The sequence below is a fragment of the Mesoplodon bidens genome, assembly GCF_964165515.1.
Source record: "Mesoplodon bidens genome assembly, chromosome: 9".
Lineage (NCBI taxonomy): Eukaryota > Metazoa > Chordata > Mammalia > Artiodactyla > Ziphiidae > Mesoplodon > Mesoplodon bidens.
This window is the reverse complement of record NC_138166.1, coordinates 42,418,057-42,444,619: the sequence shown is the minus strand read 5'-3', so window position 1 is coordinate 42,444,619 and position 26,563 is coordinate 42,418,057. Positions and strand designations below refer to the sequence as shown.

The following is a 26,563-nucleotide window of genomic DNA, read 5'->3' as shown; positions in this document are numbered from 1 at the left end:
ATTTACCACTGAGTGAGCTATAACTTGAGAGAACTCCCATATCACCCCAGATTCTAACAAGCAGATTCTTCCTTTTCTCTGGAACCCATCACTAATACATGAGTTCCATGTGTAGACTAAGTCATTCTAAAAAGTGTCACTAATGAAGGAATCAGTAAGGATTAAGTCACTTCCAAATGGCATATACTTCAACATTACCTTCTAACAAATCTAGCATATAAAGTCTTTCTTTTCCCTTTTGCATTTATTATTGAGCTGAAAGATAACTTGAGTTTACAGTTAATTGAAATCAGCTACAAATTTGAGCTATATCAATGTAGCAAACTTGTTCTTAATTTATTAGCTGGAAATATATATATGTACATATACATAATACACACACACACACACACACACACACACACCAGCAAGAACCACCTTAGTACATGAAGGTAAAAGGTAATGAATTATGATCTACCTTTATATTCATCATAGTGTTTGACTCTAGTTGTACACTAGAAACCATAATTTGCAAGTTATTATGGCACAGACTTGTAAATATGCAGTAATTAGGGTGTAATTTGATATGAACTAGGAAAGCATTAATACTATAACTCTTCACTCACCAAAAGCCCAGATTATTGGCAATCTAAACTTGCTTAAAAACCCTAAGTTAAGCAAAAAAGACTATAGTTAACCCAAATTGAGTCCATGTACTTAGTAGTCCTCATTTTCATGTTTTTATAAACTGTCAATTTGCATAGTCTTAAGTCCAGTGATCTGGTTTCTGCATCCACAGTGAATTATTGTCGGAGAAATGCTGTTTAGACAGATGACACTGACAATATCAGAAAGTAGTGACTGATATTTTTTAAGCAAGTGAGGAGGACCTATAAAAGTTGAATACAAGAATTCAAACAGAACAGCAGACTGATGATACTTATGTCCAAACACAAAAGGCTGTCACACTGTTAGACATGTAGCAGCATCTATTACTCATACTTGTGACCCTGGAATGATAAAGATAGAGTAAATTATATTTAATGGATTTTCTTGATGAAGCAAAGAATGTGATTCTCTTTAAATTTCCCATTAAAGATGACTGAAATACTATTTTCCATGCTTGAAGGAATACGCCCTCAGCTAACTAGAAATCTCAACCTTCTCATAACTCATAAATGCTTATATGCTGAAGGGTCCTCTATGTGTTTAATGTAATTGGAATTTTAACTATTGAAGGGTAAATAAGTTGAATTGAGAAGAACAAAATTTTGTGGGCTTGCCATTTAGTTTTATGTAATGTTTGATGTTAGCTATATATTATCTATTATTTTTTCTTAATACTAGAACAACAGGTATTTAAACATTTTAAGTGCTTTTAAATATATTTTTGGATGGTTTATTTACAATATTGGCACAGTACTGTTTGTTATTACTATTTGATTTGATTTTTTTGTATAGCTAGAATTATTATAGTAAACATTTTTATTCAAGTCCATCTCTTGAGTCTAAGTGAAGGTTTTTGGAAAAGTACATAAGTTTATTTGGTTTATGAGAAGGAAGTTGTAGAGGAAGGAGTGCCTAAACTTAAGACATATAATTGTGTTTTAAACTTCTTTATACCTGAATAACTTAGCTAAGTTGCTAAACTTTCTGAAACTTTTGATTTCTGAAATGGGTCTTTGGGAGATTGGGTTTTATAGAATGACATGAAATTTTTACTATAAATGTAGATTCATAGTTCCCTTTATTGTGAAAATAAATTGCTTTTCTTTGCATGTTGTTTATCACAATAATTCCTTCTTTTTTCTAATAAAAGTTATTTAAGAGTAATTTTGTACTTTAAGTAATATATGTCCTATAAAATACCCTCCTTGCTTTCTTAGTTATGGATTCCTCAACTTTTTAGGTTTAAATCAGTAAGAGTAACTATATATAAAGAGAATGTGACAGATCGGTTTGGAGAAAGTATTTTTTTTAACTTACAAAAACAGAGCACAAAGAATAAGAGGAATATAACCCTTTCAATAAAATGTATACATCTTTGTTATTTGTTGTTAAATTTTGGTCTTGTTATTCCAACTGATGCAAAATTCTTTTTAAAAAACATTGAAATAATACAGATCTTTCTTCATTGTCAGCAGGATGAGATTGTCTGAAACGAAGAATAGGTATGATAGTTTTCTTAGATTTTGTACATCATAGGTGGCAAAGACACTATCAAAACATTTGTTAATAAGCTTTATAATGTACTAGGAGGTACTTTGAAAAACCAATTGCACTGAAAGTGACAGGTAAATTTTTGAGAAAATTTATATTTTAGAAAATAAACTTATTAGAATGGTTTTTATTTGCTGTAGATTATGTTAGCATGCTATACACATTAGAAATTTTATTTACAATCTACCTTAACTTAGAGAAAGAGAGTGATGAGGTATATCAGTTGTACAGAATTAAGCTTAGTGTAGCCTAGTAGAATTCATTAGATTTAAAACTTTTTAAAAATAATCACAATATATTAGATTGAATTCATAATCTTGAGTTATATGTATCTTATATTAGTTATAAAACCATCTAATGGGCAAGTGATTATTATTGAAGTTCAAAATTGAAAATGTTAATGTTTGTTAGTTTTGAACACATAGGGTTATACACATAAATTTATTCCTATGCTGTTAACATTTCTACTATCAAAATGTTCTGAATGATATTTGTTTTGTTTATTTTATTGTTTTGGTATTTTGTTTTTCTTAAAGCATTTATTTCAGGTTTAGATTGTCTTTTTCATAAACATTAATTTAATAATCTTGTCAGCTAAGGATAGAATTAACAGTGTTACAGTTGAAATATACAGTAGTTTGCTGTTTTTCTCTGAAAAAAGTGTTTTTTAATATTATTTAAATATAGTATAAATCTGTTTACCCTGCAGGTGTGATGAATGTAGACTGTGCTACCATTTTGGTTGTTTGGATCCTCCTTTGAAAAAGTCTCCTAAACAAACAGGCTATGGATGGATATGTCAGGAGTGTGATTCTTCATCTTCTAAGGTAAGGGGAGAAACTTATAAGAAAAAGTGTTGTTTCTCTTTATTTTGATAGCTTTTCTGTATCTCACCAACAGCTTCCTAACTTTAAAGAGAATTGGAATATGAAGGACCAGCAATTTACTCTATGCAATATATTAAGAATATATTGCCTTGATGATTTTATTGCCCTTAAATTAAGGAGTAAAGAGCTCTACTGAATTATATAAATTTTCTCTATGAAATATCTTATCTGTTTTGTGTATTCTCTATATTACTGTAGCATGTTAAATAGTTCTCTAGTAGCCAAAGAAGTCACCCTCTACTAATTTACCACCCCTAGGGAATAACCAATAAAATCCAATTTAATTTTACAGACGACTCATCTTAAGATATAGTAGGTATATTGTGAATGTTCTATAAGGTTTGCTCTTTGAGAAAACTAGTTTTTATATCCTAAAAATTTTTTCTGGTAATTATTTTAGATAAGTAGAAAGGATGAAATATCTAATAAGGTTGTTTCGTAGTTAATCTTCAATAATAAACTATTGAAATCTTTTGAATATCAGTATTATAACCTTAAATTGTGACAATCGACATTTTAAGATTATTGTATGCTTTTTTTAAGTGTGTGAGTAAATAGCTGGACCCCTGATGCTTTGACTTATTTGACAGAAATATTAAATATATTTGAACTAAGATAATATGATCACCTGTGGGTTAATCAAATTATTCTTCTTTAAATAGACAACAGAAGTTAACTGTCTATTGTATTATGGACCTCAAGCCATCTCTCCTAAATGCCACTTAAGTGCATTTGTTTTTCCTAGAGTGAATTAAATTGATACTGAATTCCTGTCTGATCATGGAATCAAAAAAATTCTTTTTATCAGTTAAAATGATTTATTCCAGCTTACCACAGAAGCCATCTGTAAACGTTTATTTATTAAAAGATGCAGAAAAGCATTTGGCTATAGGGAAAAAAAAAGCTATTTAAAGGTTTTTTTAAATAACCAAATTTATTAAAAATTTTACAAATTTGTATAATGATTAATATAGAATCTTATGCATTTTATTTAATAATCAAGCATTTTTGCTCAAGGTTTTAAACTACACAATATCAAGAATTATTTTACAGTTATTTTATTAAGACCCAGATTTAAGAGGGAGCGTATTTAATATCAAAAACTTTTATTACATAATTAAAAAATGTTTTCCAGAAACTGTATTTAAATAGGAAAAAAATAATGGTGTACTATAGATTTTAAATAGTTGTTTTATGGGACTCTTTATGGTATAATATAATTTTTCTAAGTGTGTTTTTTGTTTGGGTTTTTCTTCTACCCTCAAAAAGCAATTAGGAAAGCAATTTTTGAAAAAAGATTTATTGCATTTTATAAATAAGCCTTTTTGTGTACATTGTTTTGAAAAGGTTTTATACTACTGTAAATATGTAGCATTGTATTAACTGCAGAGTGCCTTTGTTAAGTTATATAGTAATTTTGTTAATGAACATTGAAAATGCAAGAGGACATTTCACATATGTTTCGAATATACAAAATGAATATTTTGTAAGTTCAGTAGGTGCATGCCAGTAGCCATTGAGATGTTCTTGTATTTTGCTTTTCCCTGTCTACCAGAGAATAAGATCTTTGGACTCAGAATGGAAATCCATTAGGAAGGCACATTGCTAGAAAAGTTGCATTGTATTAGCTGTACTCTTTGACTTGTGATTGAATGAATCCCAGATATAAACAGCCAAGACTTTTAAAATATCCAAATATGGTATCTAACTGATGAATGTCACAGCAGTTTATTGTAAGGATTACATCAGTGAAATGGATTTGTATTTTTATCATATCAAGATGAATATTACATACTTCTACTTTTTTCCAATGAAAAATTAAGCTTAATATAATAGTTAAGCTGAAAGTTAAGGAAAATTAATTCATTCCCTTGAATACTTGTGTTACATCAACTCTGTTTTGCTCACTTTGAAAACTTTATACCTGACAAGTAAATTTCTGTTTACATTTTCTCTTGTAAGGTGTTTGCTAGTATTGGGTCCCAAGAAGAAAACATTGGTAGATAATGTCATGCTTTATAATTCAGTAAATTGCTGCAGAAGCTTTTAAATTCAGAAAGCAGTATATTATTAATACCTGAGTTAAGAAAATTAGTATCATTTTGGGGCCTAAAAGAAATCCACAATAAAAGTTCATATATTTTGCTTGTCCTTCATTCTGCTCTGTTTGTTTTGGTGGAATGGTATTTTTTAGGTAATACTAAGTATATTTGCCATGTTTATTTATTTTAATAGTATGGAAAGCTAAGGTAGAAATAGTTATTGCCAGGAGAAAGGAATCAGTTGCCAATAAATTTAGGTGGGGAAAAGTGAATATAAAATCATTATAGCCATAAAATATGTATCCAACTTTCTTTCTTTATGGTAGTCAGGATTATTAAGTCCAAGAAGTCTTAACTTTTATTATAAAAATTTGATTCCCAAGTAATAAATTATTTATTTTGCTTAGAATTTTAGATTATATATGGTATGGGTGTGTAGTTGAAAATGTACTTGAAAATGCATTGCACTTTAAATATTATTCAAGTGTTGACATTGTCTCCAAATTTTGCATATCAGGGGAAACTCTAAAATATTGTCATGTATACTCTGAGCAGCATAATGTATTGATATATGACTTTGTCTTTCAAGTAATGGGTTTTTTTGCTGTAACCTTTATGAGAGCAAAAATCTTCTGTCGCTAATCCTGCCTGTTGCTTTTAATTATAGAAAGTATAGAAATTCCACAAAAGTCTAACAAGATTCATCATATCTCAGTCCATATTAAGCTTTAGCTCATGAAAGATAAAATATACTATATTAAATTAATAATATATAATTAATGATAATGAATGATATTTATTTCATAACAATTTAGCTAACAGTAGAATGATTTTTTAATTGAGATATAATTGACTTATTATGTTAGTTTCAGATATACAACATAATGATTCAATATTTGTATATAGAATGACATTTATTCTACCCAGACCCACAAAGTATGGCATGATAAGACTTTCTCTGCCTTATCAATCCTTCATAAACCTAGGTAGTCACTTTAGGTTTCATGAAAAATGACCAGCTACATGGATTCAGATATATACACACACGGAGACACAAATCTACACACATACAAACACATGCACAAAATATACTTTCTCCCATAGGCTATGCTTCAAAGATACTTGACTAAGGCAGCAGCTATCCAAGACAGTGTGCTATGTTTTTATTCAGTGGGGCTAGTTCATTGCTACTGATCACCATGCATTAGGTTTTTTTCTCTTGCTCTTTACTGTGTTGTGAAAATACTGTTACAAATGAATGCAGTATGCCTGGAAAAGCATTGTATTTTATTCTTTCTCCTCCACCTCACCCATCTTTTATTTTTTCTTTCATCTTTACTTTCATCCATTCTCTCAGGCCAAATACCTGGAATCATCTTCAAGTCTTCTTCATCCTGTCCCAAATAGAAAATCACTTGCTGAGTCCTGTAAAAGTGTTCTTCCTTAAATATTTCTCCGGTTTACTCTTTGCTCCTTTTCTCCACCGTTACTGCCTTGATTCGGTGCCTCACTTTTTCCTCATTCTATCAGTTCCTCCTATTTTAGAGGCTATCTAAATAAGTCTACCAGACTCATCTCCTCTTTTATCCATTCTCTTCACTAGGTTTCTTCAAAATGAAGTTTGTACCTCAGGAGATAGACAAGATGACTAATTAAACTAATTCTATACAGCATCCCATTTTAATTTCTATGTCTGAGTGTGTTTTCTAATGTAACAGGTTACTGCTGTAGAATAAGTATATAACTTCACACATATATACTTATTAAGGTATGTATTTAAAATATTTTAATATTGGGGTACGTCAACAACAGTGTTTGGAGATCATAGTCCCACACTGCTACTAGAGTAATTTTCCTGAAATTTGACACACTACTGCTTTACATCTGTCAGTGTTTTCTCATCCTCCTACATATCCAGAATATAACTGACAAAATCAGGAAATTAACATTGATACACTGTTACCGTCTAATCCTCAGACCTCATTCATGTTTTGCTATTTGACCCAGTAACGTCCTTAATAGCAAAATGATCCAATACAGAATCATTCATTGCATTTAATTTTTATGTTTCTTCAGTCTTTAATCTGGAAAGTCCCTTAGGCTTTCCTTGACTGTCATTTCATTACCACTTTTGAAGATTACAGGGCAGTTATTTTGTAGAATGTCTTTTACTTTGCATTTTTATGATCTTTTCTTGTGGTTAGATTTATTTTGTGCATCTCTGATAAAAATACCACAGATGTGATGCAGTATGCATTCTATCAGGTGACACATGATTTCAATATGAACCATAAATGGTGATGTTAACTTTAATCACTTGACTGAGGAGTTCTCTGCAAGTCTTCTCCATTCTCTTCCCCTTTCTAATTAATAAGTAATTTGTAGGGAAGAACCTTGAGACTGTGTAAATATCCTATTCCTTATCAGACTTTCATTTTCTGTTTTCAGTGGGTTATATTGGTTATTATCATTATTTATTTTGATGTTTGAATTGTCTCAAATTTGGCTAATGAGAGCCACTTCAGGCTGGCTTCTGTGTTCTTTTCATATGATCCCAGAAATCTTTGAGTGCTTCCTTACTAAAGGTGTTCTAGGCTCAACTTGTTCTTACCCTTCCCCTACTCCTGGAACCAGTGATTTCTCCAAGGAGCTCTGCTTCCCTTTTAGTGGAAAATGGTATTCAGAAACTAAGATCATGGTATTAGATGTGCTCATTGTTACTGGGATGTTGCTTCTCTTAGGTCTTCTCAGTAGACATAGCCAAGGACTAGATGTACGTATGTACATTCATAGATATACACATTTACTTTTCTTTGTCTTCATAGATATTGGAAACCATTCTGGTTTTTTCCCTTTTCATGTTTATAACTCCCTCACTGAAAACTGGCTCCCATTATCCTTGATATATATTATAAGATTAATCCCCTGATGTAAAACTAATCTCCTATCACCCTCCATTCCCCTGCTGCATGGACACCTTCTTTGCTTGCCATAACCTGATGGCTTTTAGATTGAATTGTTCAGGAAGGAGGGGAGAGAGAGGGATCGAAGACAGACATTTTTATTTTTTACAAGCTTCTAAAATTATTTTAATGAGCGATCAGGAATAAGAACCATTGTTTTATGTATTTTACAAATTGTTCAGTTATTAAAAAAGTTTTTAAGCTAAAAATTAATGTTTTTGCATTTTAAAACAAATATACACAAGGCATATAACCCAAGGCAAATTTCAACAAACTGATACTTTAAAATTATGTTGTATACTTATATATAAGATATAGACTTAATATTGTATTTGTTTTAAATTTTTATTTTATTTTGGAGTAGAGTTGATAAACAATGTTGTGTTAGTTTCAGGTGTAGGACAAAGTAATTCAGTTATTCATATACATGTATTTATTCTTTTAAAAATTCTTTGCCCATTTAGGTTATTACAGAGTATTGAGCAGAGTTCCCTGTGCTATACAGTAGGTCCTTGTTGGTTGCCTATTTTAAATATAGCAGTGTGTACATGTCAATTCCAAAGTCCCTAACTATCCCTTCCCCCAGCCCTTCCCCCCTGGTAACCATAAGTCCATTCTCTGAGTCTGTTTCTATTTTGTAAATAAGTTTGTTTGTATCATTTTTTTTAGATTTTGCATATAAGTGATATCATATGATATTTGTCTTTCTCTGTCTGACTTACTTCACTTAGTACGATAATCTCCAGGTCCATCCATGTTGCTGCAAGTGGCATTATTTCATTCTTTTTAATGGCTTAGTAATATTCCATTGTATATATGCACCACATCTTCTTTATCCATTCCTCTGTTGATGGACATTTAGGTTGCTTCCATTTCTTGGCTATCGTAAATAGTGCATCAATGAACATTGGGGCGCATGTATCTTTTTGAATTATTTGTCTGGATATATGCCCAGGAGTGAGATTTCTGGATCATACGGCAATTCTATTTTTAGTTTTCTGAGGAACCTCCGTACTGTTTTCCATAGAGGTTGTACCAATTTACATTCCTACCAACAGTGTAGGAGGGTTCCCTTTTCTCCACACCTACTCCAGCATTCATTATTTGTAGACTTTTTTAAAAATAAATTTATTTACTTGTTTGTTTTTGGCTGCATTGGGTCTTCGTTTCTGTATGTGGGCTTTCTCTAGTTGTGGCAGGTGGGGGCTACTCTTTGTTGCGGTGAGCAAGCTTCTCATTGCAGTGGCTTCTCTTGTTGCAGACCATGGGCTGTAGGCGTGCGGGCTTCAGTAGTTGTGGCATGTGGGCTCAGTAGTTGTGGCTCATGGGCTCTAGAGTGCAGCCTCAGTAGTTGTGGCACACGGGCTTAGTTGCTCCGCGGCATGTGAGATCTTCCCAGACCAAGGCTTGAACCCGTGTCCTCTGCATTGGCAGGTGATTCTTAACCACTTCGCCACCAGGGAAGTCCCTGTTATTTGTAGACTTTAAATGATGGCCATTCTGACTAGTGTGCATTGGTACCTCATTGTAGTTTTGATGTGCATTTCTCTAATAATTAGTGATGTTGAGCATCTCTTCATGTGCCTAGTGGCCATGTGTATGTTTTCTCGGAGAAGTGTCTATTTACGTATTCTGCCTGTTATTTCGATTGGGTTGTTGTTTTTTTGATATTCAGCTGCATGAACTGTTTGTAAATTTTGGAGATTAATCCCTTGTCAGTCTCATTGTTTGCAAATATTTTCTCCCATTCTGTGGGTTGTCTTTTTGTTTTGTTTATGGTTTCCTGATGTGCAAAAGATTTGAGTTTGATTAGGTTCTATTTGTTTATTTTCATTTTTATTTCCCTTACTCTAGGAGAGACAGATCAAAAAAGATATTGCTGTGATTTATGTCAAAGAGTGTCTGCCTATATTATCCTCTAAGAGTTTTGTAGCATCTGGTCTTACATTTAGGTCTTTAATGCATTTGGAGTTTATTTTTGTGTATGGTATTAAAGAATATTATAATTTCATTTTTTTACATGTAGCTCTCCAATTTTCCCAGCACCACTTATTGAAAAGGCTGTTTTTTCTCCATTGTATAGTCTTGCCTCCTTTGTCTTAGATTAACTGACCATAGGTGCATGGGTTTACTTCTGGGCTTTCTATCCTGTTCCATTGACCTATATTTCTGTTTTTGTGCCAGTACCATACTGTTTTGATGACTGTAGCTTTGTAGTATAGTCTGCAGTCAGGTAGCCAGATTCCACTAGCTCCATTTTTCTTTCTGAAGATTGCCTTGTCTCTTTGGGGTCTTTTGTGTTTCCATACAAATTGTAAAATTTTTTTTGTTCTAGTTCTGTGAAAAATGCCATTGGTAATTTGATAGGGATTGCACTGAATCTGTAGATTGCCTTGGGTAGTATAGCCATTTTGGGAGTAATGATTCTTCCAATCCAAGAACACAGTATATCTTTCCATCTGTTTGTGTCATCTTTGATTTCTTTCATCAGCATCTTATAGTTTTCGTAGTACAGATCTTTTGCTTCCTTTGGTAGGTTTATTCCTAGCTATTTTATTTTTTGATGTGACTGTAAATGGGATTGTTTCTTTAATTACTCTTTCTGATCTTTTGTTGTTAGTGTGTAGAAATGCAACAGATTTCTGTGTGTTAATTTTGTATCCTACAACTGTACCAAATTCACTGATGAGCTCTAGTAGTTTTCTGGTAGCATCTTTAGGATTTTCTGTGTGTAGTGTCATGTCATCTGCAGTTAGTGACGGTTTTACTTCTTCTTTTCCAATTTGGATTCCCTTTATTTCTTTTTCTTCTTTGATTGCCATAGCTAGGACTTCCAAAACTATGTTGAATAAAAGTGGCAAGAGTGGAAATCCTTGTCTTGTTCCTGATCTTAGAGAAACTGCTTTCAACTTCTCACTGTTGAGTATGATGTTAGCTGTAGTTTGTCATATATGGCCTTTATTACGTTGAGGTATGTTTCCTCTATGCCCACTTCCTGGAGAGTTTTTATCCTAAATCGGTGTTGAATTTTGTCAGATTTTTCTGAATTTATTGAGATGGTCATGTGGTTTTTATTCTTAAGTTTGTTGATGTGGTATATCACACTGATTGATTTGCAGACATTGACAAATCATTGCATCCCTGGGATAAATCCCACTTGATTATGGTGTATGATCCTTTTAATGTATTGTTGGATTTGGTTTGCTAGTATTTTGTTGAGGATTTTTGCATCTACGTTCATCAGTGATATTGGCCTGTAATTTTCTTTTTTTGTGTGTGTGGTATCTTTTTCTGGTTTTGGTATCAGGGTGGTGGTGGCCTCATAGAATTAGTTTGGGAGTGTTCCTTCCTCTGAGATTTTTTTGGAATAGTTTGAGAAGCATAGGCATTAACTCTTCTCTAAATGTTTGATAGAATTTGTCAGTGAAACCATCTAGTCCTAGACTTTTGTTTGTTGGGAGTTTTTTAATCCTGGTTTCAATTTCAGTACTTGTGATTGGTCTGTTCATATTTTCTATTTCTTCCTGGTTCAGTCTTGGGAGATTGTACCTTTCTAAGAATTTGTCCATTTTATTAGCATATAGTTGCTTGTAGTAGTCTTTTATGATCCTTTATCTTTCTCTGTTGTCCGTTGTAACTTCTTTTTTGTTTCTAATTTTATTGATCTGAGCCCTCTCCCTCTTTTTCTGTATTAATATAGGGCACAGCTCACTATTCTCTTTCTTCTAGGGTATACTTGATATAGATCTCAGCATCTTCTGTGTACTGAAACACCCCAAATGAAGATAACTTCTTTGGGCATGGTTAAATGAACAGGTATTACTATAAATATTTCTTTTAAAAGGACATCATCCAAGTGATATATATTCACAGGTGCCACTGAGAATTTAAATACACATCATATATGTTACAGTGACTGTGCCAGTTATGATTCTAGCTTTTCATCCCTGTTCATGTTCTGTTTTGTGAAAAACCAAAAGGTGTACATGACAGGTCATTGTCTGAATACTACAAGATGAGCTATCTTAGCTTGGAGACCTCCATTTGGTTCACTCTTATTTGATCTTTCTAGTATAGTACTCTTTTTGAGTGGTAATAAGTTGACTTCATATGCATGAAAATCTCATCTAAATTCTTACGGAAGATTTTCTGGCACTACAAATGCATGACACACCAGATCAGGCAAGTGTGGTACTTTTTGATAATCATTTGTATTAGAAATCCCTGAGTAGGGAAGTATGATTTTTTAAAATTTTTGTTCTATTTTTCCAATTTTTTTTTGCATCGAGCAACTAGAATTCTGTAACTGAAATGCTTGTGTCAAATGACATATATAAATATTTACTATCGAGCAAAATAGTCATTGAGAATTTGCTTCTTTAAAAACTGAACAGAACAATCTCTCCAAGGAGTATCTTGCCACAATACATTAAACAAGCACATTTAATTGAACCTGGTGATACTGGAAATTAAATGTGTGAGTTTTATGTATTATGAAGATTTATGAAAAATATAAAATGAATTATCCTTTAAAGTTCTTTTAAATTTGAATCATATAACTGACCCATAAAAAAGGACTTTTTAATATTTTAACTATTCATTTGACCTCTGGGATTTTATCTGGCATTAGGTTAGATTTTAAGTTTCTAATTTAGCACAGTTGACAGATAAGTCATTTCCAGGTAAAACTTATACCACTTAACTGTCTTAATTCAGTATTCTTCTAGGACTTGTGTGACATTAGAGGTTATAACAATATGTTTTATCAAGCTTTACTGAGTTTTTTGATTTGCCTTTTTACTGATACAGTTATGTAAAGTCTGGAGAAAAGTTGTTTATACAGTATTCTAAATTAGAATCCCATAGGAAAATCTTTGGTAGTTTGTAGACTTATGAAAAGTCTGAGAATTAAAACTATGGTGTGGTTATCCTTGATGATGGCTATAGTTAAATATTTAAACTCTAGATTTCATCTTTGCGAGTGTGTGGTATAAAGCCCAAACATTCCACGTGATCTTGTACTTTATTCTAGGCCAAGTCTGGCTGTTGCTGGTTACTCTAGCATTTTTCCTGGCAGGCAAAATTGTTTGTATAAATGTCTTTTAAGTCTTAATTTCTAATAGAGTGCTGTACTTTGAGACTAGTCACAGTGTTTTGTGAATTCAGTAAAAAGTAATAGCCATTAACAGTTCTACTAACTATAGATGCTACTGTGCTTTAAAAAAAAATAGTGTTATTTGTTTAAATTGAACGTTTATGTACTGAACTGAACTTTTTATTTGTCATTATTGCCTGCTCAAAAAAGTTGTTTACTTGATTGTCCTAGTCATGTTTCTGAACCCTGTCTCTAGGTAATATTTTCACCAAGTCGCAATTTTCAACAAAACAGATTGTTTATGGTTATTCTTTATAACAGAATTGGAATCTACACTGATCTGTTAGTTCTTTAACCTAGGGTAATTTTCATGGGAACTGTGCAATACACATTAAGCACACTGTTATACTGCAATAAGTCATGGTCAGGTATTCCTTAAGAATCTTTTCAAAAACAGGATTTCTTTCCTCCAGATAAAATTTGTTAGTGTTTATGACGTCCATTTTTATATATCTCAGCATAATTATAGAGAAAGAAAATGATTAGAACCTCTAAAATTATACAGATGTTTTCTGTATTAATATTTTGAAAAATTGGAAAGACTACATCATCTTTTAAGTTACACTTTCTACAAACTAGGAAAACCAAGCCATTTTCTAATTCAGATGGCATGTGGGCTTGATGTGTTTACATAGCGTGCTGTAAACCATGCTGTGGAACACCATATGATGAGAAACTGAATCATAACTGAGATAAATAATCAAAGTACCATAGGGTGCCATATATAGGACTACCTTTTAGAGCTCACTAACTTCATACTATCCTTTGGTTTAAAAAATTTATCTTTTTACTTTTATTTTGGAGAAAAAGTTACCTACTAAAAACCTGATGGCTAAGCTGAAGGATGTTTCATTACAGCTTTTAAAAAGTTAATAAGAATATTTTTACCTTATTAACCCAACATTTGACATACTAATTTTGGGTTATATAATATACCAAGAAGGAATGTAGAATATATTATTTATGTAAACATATTTTTAGTATTCATATGTAATGTGAGTGTGAGAGACATTGTTCATTGCAGAGATGGTCTTAGTTGAATTAAGCGAGGCCATTCCCAGAGTTGTGAAACACCTGAATGATAGGAATGACTTAAATCCTAGCTTCAAAAAACAGAGTGAGAGTTCATGTATTCTAGATGTAGATACAGTTAGATAGTTACTTCTAATTTTAACATTTAGTTTTACTATTTCATCATTTTGTAGAATTACTTATCTCTTAAAAAATTGTCTTTCTGACCTATGTATTGTGGTTTAAGAAGTACCCTTTTGCTAAAACTTAGACTTCTTTAAATCTAAGCTAAGAAAATTAGAAGTATGAACTCAGTTAATGAAATTGAGTTCGGAAATCAAATATATTTAAGCATTCTAGTCTTGATTTTCTGATAGAATCTTATCAAGGTTAATAAGAAACTACAGATTAGGAGTTAGTGTGTTATGCTATGTTATTTTTCATTTTTTATTTTTTGCGGTATGCGGGCCTCTCACCGTTGTGGCCTCTCCCGTTGCGGAGCACAGGCTCTGGATGCACAGGCTCAGCGGCCATGGCTCACGGGCACAGCCGCTCCGCGGCATGTGGGATCCTCCCGGACCGGGGCACGAACTCGTGTCCCCTGCATCGGCAGGCGGACTCTCAACCACTGCACCACCAGGGAAGCCCTATGTTACATTTTAAGACACTCATTTTTTGACATCTCTCAAATTAGGATGTGTATCTATAAGTAGTTTATTTCTTTGTAATAATATTTCTTTTTTCTATAAAAATTTGCCATTAAATTTATGGAGTTATAATCTGAGGCATTGTTGAGTAAGAATATTGAGTAATTTTAAATGCACAGAAAGTCAAAGTATGCAGTGTGATGTAGAGGATAGAGCTTTATGAGCTTTGAAAAAGAAGCAAACTGAGTTCAGATATTAATCATTTACAATGTTTGTGACTTTCAGCAAGTTGCTTCACTTCAGTGAGTTTCAGGTTGCTCATTTGTGAAAGGTTTAATGGCAATATTTAGAATAATAGAGGCACTCAGTAAATGACACATCTTCTTATTCTTAAAAATAAGCAATCATTGGGCTTCCCTCGTGGCGCAGTGGTTAAGAATCTGCCTGCCAGTGCAGGGGACACGGGTTCGAGCCCTGGCCCGGGAAGATCCCACATGCGGCGGCAGAGCAACTGAGCCAGCGAGCAACAACCACTGAAGCCTGCGCGCCTAGAGCCCGTGCTCCACAACAAGAGAAGCCATGACAATGAGAAGCCCGCACAGTGCAACAAAGAGTAGCCCCCATTCACCACAACTAGAGAAAGCCCACGCGCAACAACTAAGACACAACACAGACAAAAAAATTAAAAAACAAATTAATTAATTAAAAAAATAAATAAGCAGTAATTTTAGCCACAGAGAGGAGAGTTCAAAATCAGTGATAATGTTCTGATTTTTCAAATGTAAAAAATGTTTTTTAAAAGGAACCTGAAGAACAGTTTTCTGTGTTTTATTTTTTATCTTCACACATACCAAGTAAAAATCGTTCTTATCTCTTTCAGAGTTTCACACTAAATAGAGTAAGGTCATGTCTAACTTTTTCATTCATGAAAAGGTCCATTTGTTTTAATTTCTTGCTAGAGTTTAAGAGGCATTGAAAGCTATTTTTATATTTAATCTATTTTTAAACTAAGGCACTTACAGCTCTCCAAACTTTTAAAATTATATACTATTCTATAAGGTATTTCTTCTAAATGTATTGTATAACATTAGCAAATAGTTGGTATTTTTTATATTGATGACAATGACTATTTCGCATTGAATATAGAATTATGGTGCTCTGTGAATCGCACTCATCACATACTAATGTGTTTATTTCGTAAGTAGAAGGAATGATATTTAGAAAGTAAAGGTTTACTATTATATTTAAACCACTGGCTCTACCAAGTATTGACTAATAGGAAAAGACATAACTGATACAGGCAAAAGTTCCCTTTTAGGGAAACTTGTTTTTAACTGCAGATATATTTTTATAGGTGAAGAAATATCAAAGAAATTTCCCATAGACAGGAGGGGTATTATTTCTGTGTCAAGGTCATGAAAACTATAAACTTGAAACTGAAATGAAAATAAAAAGTTAATAAAATTTAAAAGTAATGAACCACGAAAGACAGCTTTGAGATAACTTATGAATTCACTTTGTCAATGTGTATACAGTTTTTGATAACAGAAGATTCATCAAGCCTAATGAATAGCTTTTAGAGAACAGGCATATACATAAGCAATACATCCTTTTATTGTATAAACGTTTAAATACTTTTAAGGATGGAAATGTGGGAAGTTACGGGTTAGCACTTTTACATTCCTGTGGACTCTGGAAATTAAGGTAATTAGCTCTTAGGGCATACTGTATAAATACATTCAGAATGTCATAAAATGATTATGTGCCTTCAGTATGTCTTACAAGCATTTGTGCCAAGAGAAATCCTCATTCTTAAGTAAATAAGGAAATTTGTACTCATTCTCAGATGCTACTAATGTCTTTCTTTTAAAAATGTAGAATCTCAATATGTGCTTTATATGTAAGAGTTAAAAGGTAGTGATTTATACATGTAAATTCTTTAGAACCCTATCTTTACACCCCATACCTCTCTCTGTCTACCACCTTCTCCCTTGATTCCCAGTGGAAGAAACCATTAATAATGTACTTCCTTAATCATAACATATAAATTTCTCTATTTGTTTATCTTTATGTTACTTTAAAAGTGGAATATCCCTTTCTGGGAATATCAGATATGCTGTTCTTAACATATTTTCTGCTGGTAAAATGCTAAGTAAGGCAGATTATAAGACTGTGGTTCACACTATCCTCCCACTGCCCCATAGCCCCAGCTTAGTCCAGTTCTGTTCTATGTTAAATTGTTAGCTTCAGTTCTTATTTTGACAGGACCGTATGAACTACCTGTAACTAACTTTAATAGGTTAGGTGAACACCACTTTATTTCTTCTTGTGCTTTATTTATCAAAATAATTTTTTTGATCTTCTGATTTACATCATAGTTTGAGATTTTCATCACTTGTCAATCTACATAGCCCAAATTTCTGTGATTTCTCCTCAAAGTATAGTCTACATACCACCTGCACTAGGGTCGTCCAGAGTAGTTCTGTTAAGTAGGCAGTTTGGAAGGCCCATGAAGATCTGCTAAATTAGTATCTCTGGAATGGTTCCCAGGAATCAGCATTATTATAAGCACCACAGGTGACAATTATGCTTATTAACATTAAAGAACCACTTCTGTGACCCTAATCTCTGTTAAATTCCTTACATATAGTTTTGTCTCTAACTGAAGTATTCACTTATTGTAACTACAGAATATCATTCACTCTCAGACTTTACTCTTCTCTAATAGGACTTTCTTTCAACCCCACAGGCAGGTTCAAGGTAGGTCGGTGACCTGTGATTCAGGTTCAGTACCATAGCATTTCTGGATTGCTGATATCCTATATTCCCTTTCTTCTTTCCAAGTTCTGGAATTGTCCAGCAACAGCTCAAGGATCTTCTCTGAGCTATAGATTCAGTTTGTCCCCATCAATCTTCTTCAGTTACTCAGCTTCATCTTTTTTTCTACTTCGGTGTGGCTGTTGATACTGTTGGTAACGTCTTCCTTCTTATAAACTCCTTCCTTGCCTTCATTGAACCTGTTCCCTTCCTGGTTTTCTCCCTTCTTAGCAGACCGTTTTTTTTTTGTTTGTTTGTTTTTTGGTTTTTTTGATAAGCTTCTTTGGCCTGTTTTCAGTCTCTTCTCACTCTGCAGGTGACAGCCTCCATACCTGCTCACTACCCTACTAGTTTTGCTACAGGAAAACCTGGGACTTAAGATTAAATGATCCATCTACTTTCTCTGAGTTCATGTTCATCAAGAGAGAGACTTTCTGCCTTTTAAAATATTATCCTTTAGTCTAATAATTAAGACATAATGTAGTGATAAATTTACTAATAAGTTTTAGTTGGCCCTTTCCACTATCTAATAGTATCCTTTTATTATAAAACTTAAATAGTATTTGCTTAACTAGGAAAATACATTACAACGTGATCTTCAAGGGTGATATTCGTGTGGAGATATGATTAAATTGATATAACTGAGGTGTCAGACTCTATTTGAGTTTTGTTTAAAGCTAGAGAGTAATAATTCAGAATAGCAAATTTTTAGTGTAATAAAACTAATATCCTTTATATAAAATATTGCTTTAAAAAATGCTTCTTACTCTTTTTTTCTCCTTTTTTCTTTTCTCTGACTCTACTTTTCTGGAGAAATTTGAAGTCAGAAAAAAATTACATACATTACATGTTTTTAATTTCTTAGAAATTACATGTTTTTTAATTTCTTAGAAATGGAATACATGGTTATTGTAGAATATTTGGAAAATTTTAAAAACATAAAGAAAAATATTTAAAATTACCTGCAATTATAGCACCTAAATGTATTTATATTTTTGCTCATATTTTAGTGGTATATTCTATCTCAACCTACTCTCTAAAAATTGCAATTATATTATACATTCTGTTACATACCTTTTTTTCATATAACTGCATTATATGACAATTTTCCATAGTGTTAAATACTCTTTTCTAATGAGATTTTTAAGTACTATACAATATTCTTTTGCTCAGATATACTCTCAGTGTAATTTCTGGGTCAAAAAAATGAACATTTTAAAAATAAGAAAGTACCCTACTGATCTCAGTTGGCCTTGGCCTGCAGCAGCGGCTTGAAGCAGGATTTTCGTTCCCAGACAGAGATTTAAGTCAAGCCACGGCAGTGAGAGTGCTGAATCCTAGCCACTAGACCAGTGGCCACGGACCAGGCCCTGGCGCATCAGCTGTGTAGAAATGAATTTCCACACAGAGTTGGAAAGTAGTGAAGCAAATAAAGTGTTTATTAGGAGGAAAAAGGGTATGTGTGGATAGACACATGGGTGGGCTCAGAGGGAGTGAGTCGCACCCTCATGGTAATTTGAATCACTTTTATGGGGCATTTCTTCTGGGTTTCCTTTGGCCAATCATCTTGATTTGCCTGGTTCTGAGTCCGTATTTGGTATATGTCAGGAACCTCCCATGTGTGCATGCGCATCTCTTAGCCAAGATGGATTCCAGTGAAGAGGCCTATGGGTAGCCTGACATCACTTACTATGAGGTGACGCCCCCATCCCTTTAGACCTTTGAGGAGCCTTTCTGTGCATGTGTAGTTGGGAACATCTCCTTGACTTCGAGAATGAGGAATATGTAGTCTTTTATCTGTTATCTGGGCAGGGCTCAGCTCTTCTCTCGCTCCTGCTGTTTTGGAGTATCTGTCCACAGGGGAGAAACTCCAGCTGTTCAGCCTGGGGCCCATCTGTCTCCTGCCTCACTACTAGTAATAATATTAGTAATTAACATTTATTGAGTACCTCTATGTGCCTAGCATTATCTAAGCACTTAAAATGTATAATCTCATTTAATCCTCACCATAGTCTTTATGGTAGTTACTGTTTTTCATCTCCTCTCTGTGGATTAAAGAAAATGAGGTTCAAAGAAGTTCAACATTACACAGCTAGTAAGTGGTACAACAGTGATGCAAACCCATATCTGCCTGATTCAACAGCCTGTATTTTAGAAACTTTTCATATATCAAAATAGGTATTCTCTATTCCTTGTTGCAAGAGCTTCTCAAATTAGTTTTTGTCCTGAAGCCATTTTAGATTTTCATCATGTAGAAACTCATGTACATAATTTTTCTATTATAAATAAACACTACTAGTAATAGGAAAAGGAAAAATACTTTTATTGTTAAGTGGGATCTATTTTGGTCTTTTTAATGAATAGGAGACTAAAGCCTGGAGGTAATTCTTTTTTTTTTTTATTTTCCCCCTTCAAGTTTTATTGAAGTATAGTTTACGTATAATAAAATGCACTTACAGTACGATGAGTTTGAACAAATGTGTAACTCACGTACACCACCAAAATCAAGACATATAACACTTCATCACTCCCTCCAAAGTTTCAGTTGATTCCTCTTATCCCTGGCTCCAGGCAACCAATGACTGAGTAAAGTAGCTTTAATGTATTCAATCTTTTGTGCTTATCTTTTGTTCAGCATAATATTTTTGAAATTCTTCTATGCTGTTTCTACATCCATAGCTCTTTACCACTGGACCACCAGGGAAGTCCCACATTATATTTATGTTTGAATGTTTGATCAACCTTAAACCCTTGGATGAAATATCCTTTGTTATGGTATATTTTAACATTACTGGATTTGATTTGCTCATTTTCTTCAGGATTTTTCCTGAAGAAATTTTAAATTAAAATTTAAAATTAAAAACTGTTCCTATAAATGACAAAAGCATACTGAATTTTATTATTTTTTGAGTTAGTTTTGGTAATTTGTCTTTCAAATAATTTTCTCATTTATGTTGTCAAATTTATAAGGATATGGTTGTTCACAATATTCCCTTATAATTTTCTCTTAACATCAGTATTTTCTGCAGTGATATTTCTTCTTTAACTTACAAAATATTGGTAATTTATATCCTTTCTCTATTTTTTTTTGATTGGCCTAGCTAGACCTATTTAATTGATCTTTTCAAAGATCTGCATTTGCTTTCATTGATTTTCTCTATTGTTGGTCCATTTTCTATATTACTGATTTAGACTCAGCTTTATTTTTTCTCCTTTCTACCTCTTTGGGTTTAATTTTCTTTACTAGCTTCTTATCACAGGAGCTTAGATCATGGTTATTAGATCTTTCTTTTTTCCCTGTATAAGAATGTAAAGCTATAGATTTCCTTCGAAGCACTGCTTTAACTGCAACTAAGTTTTGATAAGTTATGTTTTCATATTTGTTAGTTCAAAATATTTTCTAAATTCCCTTGTGACCTCTCTGACCTGTGGCTATTTAGAAGTGTTTTGTTTAATTTCTCTATACTGGGGAATTCTCTGGATAGTTTTTTGTTATTGATGCCTTGTTTAAATCCTTTATAGTCAGAGAACATATTTTGATTTATTTTAATAATTTTAACATTTGAATAATGTGGATGTACTTAATGACACTGAATTGTACACTCAAAAATGGTTAAAGTGGTAACTTTTATGCTATGCGTATTTACCACAATAACAAATGTTAGCTATTATTTCTGAGTATAATGATTTTGAAACTGTCTATTAAGACAATTTTTGAGACTTGATTTATGTCTCAGGTCTGTTTGGTCTGTGGTAACTTTTCCAGTGCCAGTGTTGTTGGCTACAGTGTTTGATAACTATCAATTAGGTCAGTTCTTTGAGAATGTTGTTCAAGTCTTCTGTAGCCTCACTGATCTTCTGTCTGGTTATTCTATGAATTAACAGAAAGGAATTTTGAAATTTCTAACTATAGTTGCAGATTTTTCTGTTTTTCTTTTCAGTTATATTAATTTTTGTTTAGTGTATTCTTGGAGCTCTGTTCTTGAGTGCATGTCTACTTAGTGTTATGTCTTTTTTTTAAATTTTTTTATTAGTTTCTGCTTTATAACAAAGTGAATCAGTCATACATATACATCTGTTCCCACATTCCTTCCCTCATGCATCTCCCTCCCTCTCACCCTCCCCATCCCACCCCTCCAGGCGGTCACAAAGCACCGAGCTGATCTCCCTGTGCTCTGCAGCTGCTTCCCACTGTCTATCTACCTTACGTTTGGTAGTGTATATATGTCCATGCCTCTCTTTCGCTTTGTCACAGCTTACCCTTCCCCCTCCCCATATCCTCAAGTCCATTCTCAAGTAGGTCTGTGTCTTTATTCCCATTTTACCCCTAGGTTCTTCATGACATTTTTTTTTTAATTCCGTATATATGTGTTAGCATACGGTATTTGTCTTTCTCTTTCTGACTTACTTCACTCTGTATGACAGACTCTAGGTCTATCCACCTCATTACAAATAGCTCAGTTTCGTTTCTTTTTATGGCTGAGTAATATTCCATTGTATATATGTGCCACATCTTCTTTATCCATTCATCTGATGATGGACACTTAGGTTGTTTCCAGCTCCGGGCTATTGTGAATAGAGCTGCAATGAACATTTTGGTACATGTCTCTTTTTGAATTATGGTTTTCTCAAGGTATATGCCTAGTAGTGGGATTGCTGGGTCATATGGTAGTTCTATTTTTAGTGTTTTAAGGAACCTCCATACTGTTCTCCATAGTGGCTGTACCAATTCACATTCCCACCAGCAGTGCAAGAGTGTTCCCTTTTCTCCACACCCTCTCCAGCATTTATTGTTTCTAGATTTCTTGATGATGGCCATTCTGACTGGTGTGAGATGATATCTCATTGTAGTTTTGCTTTGCATTTCTCTAATGATTAATGATGTTGAGCATTCTTTCATGTGTTTGTTGGCAGTCTGTATATCTTCTTTGGAGAAATGCCTATTTAAGTCTTCTGCCCATTTTTGGATTGGGTTGTTTGTTTTTTTGCTATTGAGCTGCATGAGCTGTTTATAAATTTTGGAGATTAATCCTTTGTCAGTTGCTTCACTTGCAAATATTTTCTCCCATTCTGAGGGTTGTCTTTTGGTCTTGTTTATAGTTTCCTTTGCTGTGCAAAAGCTTTGAAGTTTCATTAGGTCCCATTTGTTTATCTTTGTTTTTATTTCCATTTCTCTAGGAGGTGGGTCCAAAAGGATCTTGCTGTGATTTATGTCATAGAGTGTTCTGCCTATGTTTTCCTCTAAGAGTTTGATAGTTTCTGGCCTTACATTTAAGTCTTTAATCCATTTTGAGCTTATTTTTGTGTATGGTGTTAGGGAATGATCTAATCTCAAACTTTTACATGTCCCTGTCCAGTTTTCCCAGCACCACTTATTGAAGAGGCTGTCCTTTCTCCACTGTACATTCCTGCCTCCTTTATCAAAGATAAGTTGGCCATATGTGCGTGGGTTTATCTCTGGGCTTTCTATCCTGATCCACTGATCTATCTTTCTGTTTTTATGCCAGTACCACACTGTCTTAATTACTGTAGCTTTGTAGTATAGTCTGAAGTCAGGGAGCCTGATTCCTCCAGCTCCGTTTTTCGTTCTCAAGATTGCTTTGGCTATTCGGGGTCTTTTGTTTTTCCAAACAAATTTTGAAATTTTTTGTTCTAGTTCTGTGAAAAATGCCAGTGGTAGTTTGATAGGGATTGCATTGAATCTGTAGATTGCTTTGGGTAGTAGAGTCATTTTCACAATATTGATTCTTCCAATCCAGGAGCATGGTATATCTCTCCATATATTTGTATCATCTTTAATTTCTTTCATCAGTGTCTTATAATTTTCTGCATACAGGTCTTTTGTCTCCTTAGGTAGGTTTATTCCTAGATATTTTATTCTTTTTGTTGCAATGGTAAATGGGAGTGTTTTCTTGATTTCATTTTCAGATTTTTCATCATTAGTGTACAGGAATGCCAGAGATTTCTGTACATTAATTTTGTATCCTGCTACTTTACCAAATTCATTGATTAGCTCTAGTAGTTTTTCGGTAGCATCTTGAGGATTCTCTATGTATAGTATCATGTCATCTGCAAACAGTGACAGCTTTACTTCTTCTTTTCCAATTTGGATTCCTTTTATTTCCTTTTCTTCTCTGATTGCTGTGGCTAAAACTTCCAAAACTATGTTGAATAAGAGTGGTGAGAGTGGGCAGCTTTGTCTTGTTCCTGATCTTAGTGGAAATGGTTTCAGTTTTTCACCATTGAGGACAATGTTGGCTGTGGGTTTGTCATATATGGCCTTTATTATGTTGAGGAAAGTTCCCTCTATGCCTACTTTCTGCAGGGTTTTTATCATAAATGGGTGTTGAATTTTGTCGAAAGCTTTCTCTGCATCTGTTGAGATGATCATATGGTTTTTCTCTTTCAACTTGTTAATATGGTGTATCACATTGATTGATTTGTGTATATTGAAGAATCCTTGCATTCCTGGAATAAACCCCACTTGATCATGGTGTATGATCCTTTTAATGTGCTGTTGGATTCTGTGTGCTAGTATTTTGTTGAGGATTTTTGCATCTATGTTCATCAGTGATATTGGCCTGTAGTTTTCTTTCTTTGTGACATCCTTGCCTGGTTTTGGTATCAAGGTGATGGTGGCCTCGTAGAATGAGTTTGGGAGTCTTCCTTCCTCTGATATTGTTTGGAAGAGTTTGAGAAGGATGGGTGTTAGCTCTTCTCTAAATGTTTGATAGAATTCGCCTGTGAAGCCATCTGGTCCTGGGCTTTTGTTTGATGGAAGATTTTTAATCACAGTTTCAATTTCAGTGCTTGTGATTGGTCTATTCATATTTTCTATTTCTTCCTGAGTCAGTCTTGGCAGGTTGTGCATTTCTAAGAATTTGTCCATTTCTTCCAGGTTGTCCATTTTATTGGCATAGAGTTGCTTATAGTAATCTCTCATGATCTTTTGTATTTCTGCAGTGTCAGTTGTTACTTCTCCTTTTTCATTTCTAATTCTATTGATTTGAGTCTTCTCCCTCCTTTTCTTGATGAGTCTGGCTAATGGTTTGCCAATTTTGTTTATCTTCTCAAAGAACCAGTAAAGCCTGGAGGTAATTCTTAAATGAATCGATTAAGGATGATCCTACTGTAAGGTATTAAAAGATAGACTATAACTCTTCAAGCCCCTTTCTTTATAAAATTCAGTGAAGTGTGTGTCTGTGCTTAGGGAGCTGCTGCTTGACAACATAGATGATTTATGTGGACCCAGCAGAATCTAATCTGTTGCACTTGGAGGGAGGTGAGGGAAAGGGATCTAGAAGTGAATTTTTTTTAAATTAGGTATTAAGCATTGTATTTTAGCTGAGTCAAATATTACTGTCTAATGTTTGTGATGAGTTGTGAAGCTTTGAAAACCTGTATTGTAAAAAGAAACTAAAACCAACCATATTCAATCTCTTTGCAAAGATAGTTTAAGAATATTCTGATTTGTGCAGTGTCAGCCACTTTATGTATAAGCTGGAAGATTTTGTATATTTTTTCAGTATTAGCATTATTTTGCAGTAAAAAATCCTCTTATTCAAAAATAATACCTTGTCTGTCAATGGATCAGATACTAATTATCATGCAGTTTAGATTCATTTGGGTTAGTTCTTTTGTTAATTCTTTTGTTTGTTAACCAAAGAGTATGAAATTATTACCTCACCTGTAAAAAAGTTAAAAAAATGTGTCCCTCCTCCTTGACAGATAAAGATCCATATATGTAACTGTTTTTATTCTACCGTATTTCCACCTGTGACCTAGCTCAGCCATCTACGTTCTTTTGTGATTTCAGACTTCTACAAATTATTTTAGCTAGCTTTAATATATTGTTCTCTTTTTTCCTCTGGACCATATTCATATGCTAAATTTAAACTCTGGTCACCTAAGATGCAATCTATTTTAATGTTTTCTCTGAAGGTTTCTTAAAGGTTTATATTGTAGTGTTATATCGTCATTGAAGTTAAGTTGGTTTTTTGTTAAATGTACCTTCAGTAATGGCTACAAATGATTATCTGCTTCGCTGGTTTGAAAACTCTTTAGAGTATGCTTATAGAGGTTAAATTTTTTAAGAATCACTTTGAAAAGTTCAAACTTCATCAAAGCATTTTATCAGTTCACTTTTGTGTTCCTGAGGGACTGGACTATTTTCTCAGCTTCTAAAGACAAATGGTATTCTGTAAATTCTGTTTCTAAAATCAGTTTTTTAAATGTAGATTAGCAGATATTTGTGAACCAGATCCAAAGCATAGATATGTAGTCTAAAGCAAGTCATGAACATGGGATGTTTCAGCATTATTTTCTTATTTTAATGCAGTGGTTTCAACATACACACACCAACAAAAAATCATTACTTAATACCTCAATTCAAACTTTATTCCAGCATCCAGTCATTAGTTTAGTTATCATTAATCAGTTTTTCCCCACTTCATGTCATCTTAGGATTGTGAATGAAGTAGATATTTTTAGAAAACTTTCTTTTTTCTTTTAAAGAAAGCAAAGGTATATAATTTAGACATTTTCCTACCCTTTCCCTGTGACATTTAATGACAATGTAGAAGCTTTAACCTGTTTACAGCATAAATACTATATTAGCTACCATCTTATCCTCCATTTCTTTTTGAGTGCTTCTTTTTGAGTTCTACTACTCATGAATCTAATTTTTTCTATGAGATAAACTTTCTTTCTTCATGATTTAGCTGTTCCCAAATCCCCACATTTTCTCCTTTCCTACTCTTTCTCCCCTCCTCATTTTTCCCAGACTTAATGAAAGCAGCATTTGGAAACATGACATTCTGTATATTTATCAAGTGTATTTGTG

The 26,563-nt window shown here is 33.3% G+C and overlaps 1 protein-coding gene across 2 annotated transcripts in view; it reads left to right on the top strand.

Annotated features, from left to right (window-relative positions):
• The window catches only part of PHF14 (PHD finger protein 14), a 205,890-nt gene that overhangs the window by 128,801 nt on the left and 50,526 nt on the right, over positions 1-26,563 (top strand). For both annotated transcript variants that reach the window (XM_081244011.1, XM_081244016.1), the window contains exon 17: positions 2,909-3,026. In XM_081244011.1, the coding sequence (XP_081100137.1) occupies positions 2,909-3,026 (118 nt within the window). The remainder of the gene's footprint in view (positions 1-2,908; positions 3,027-26,563) is intronic.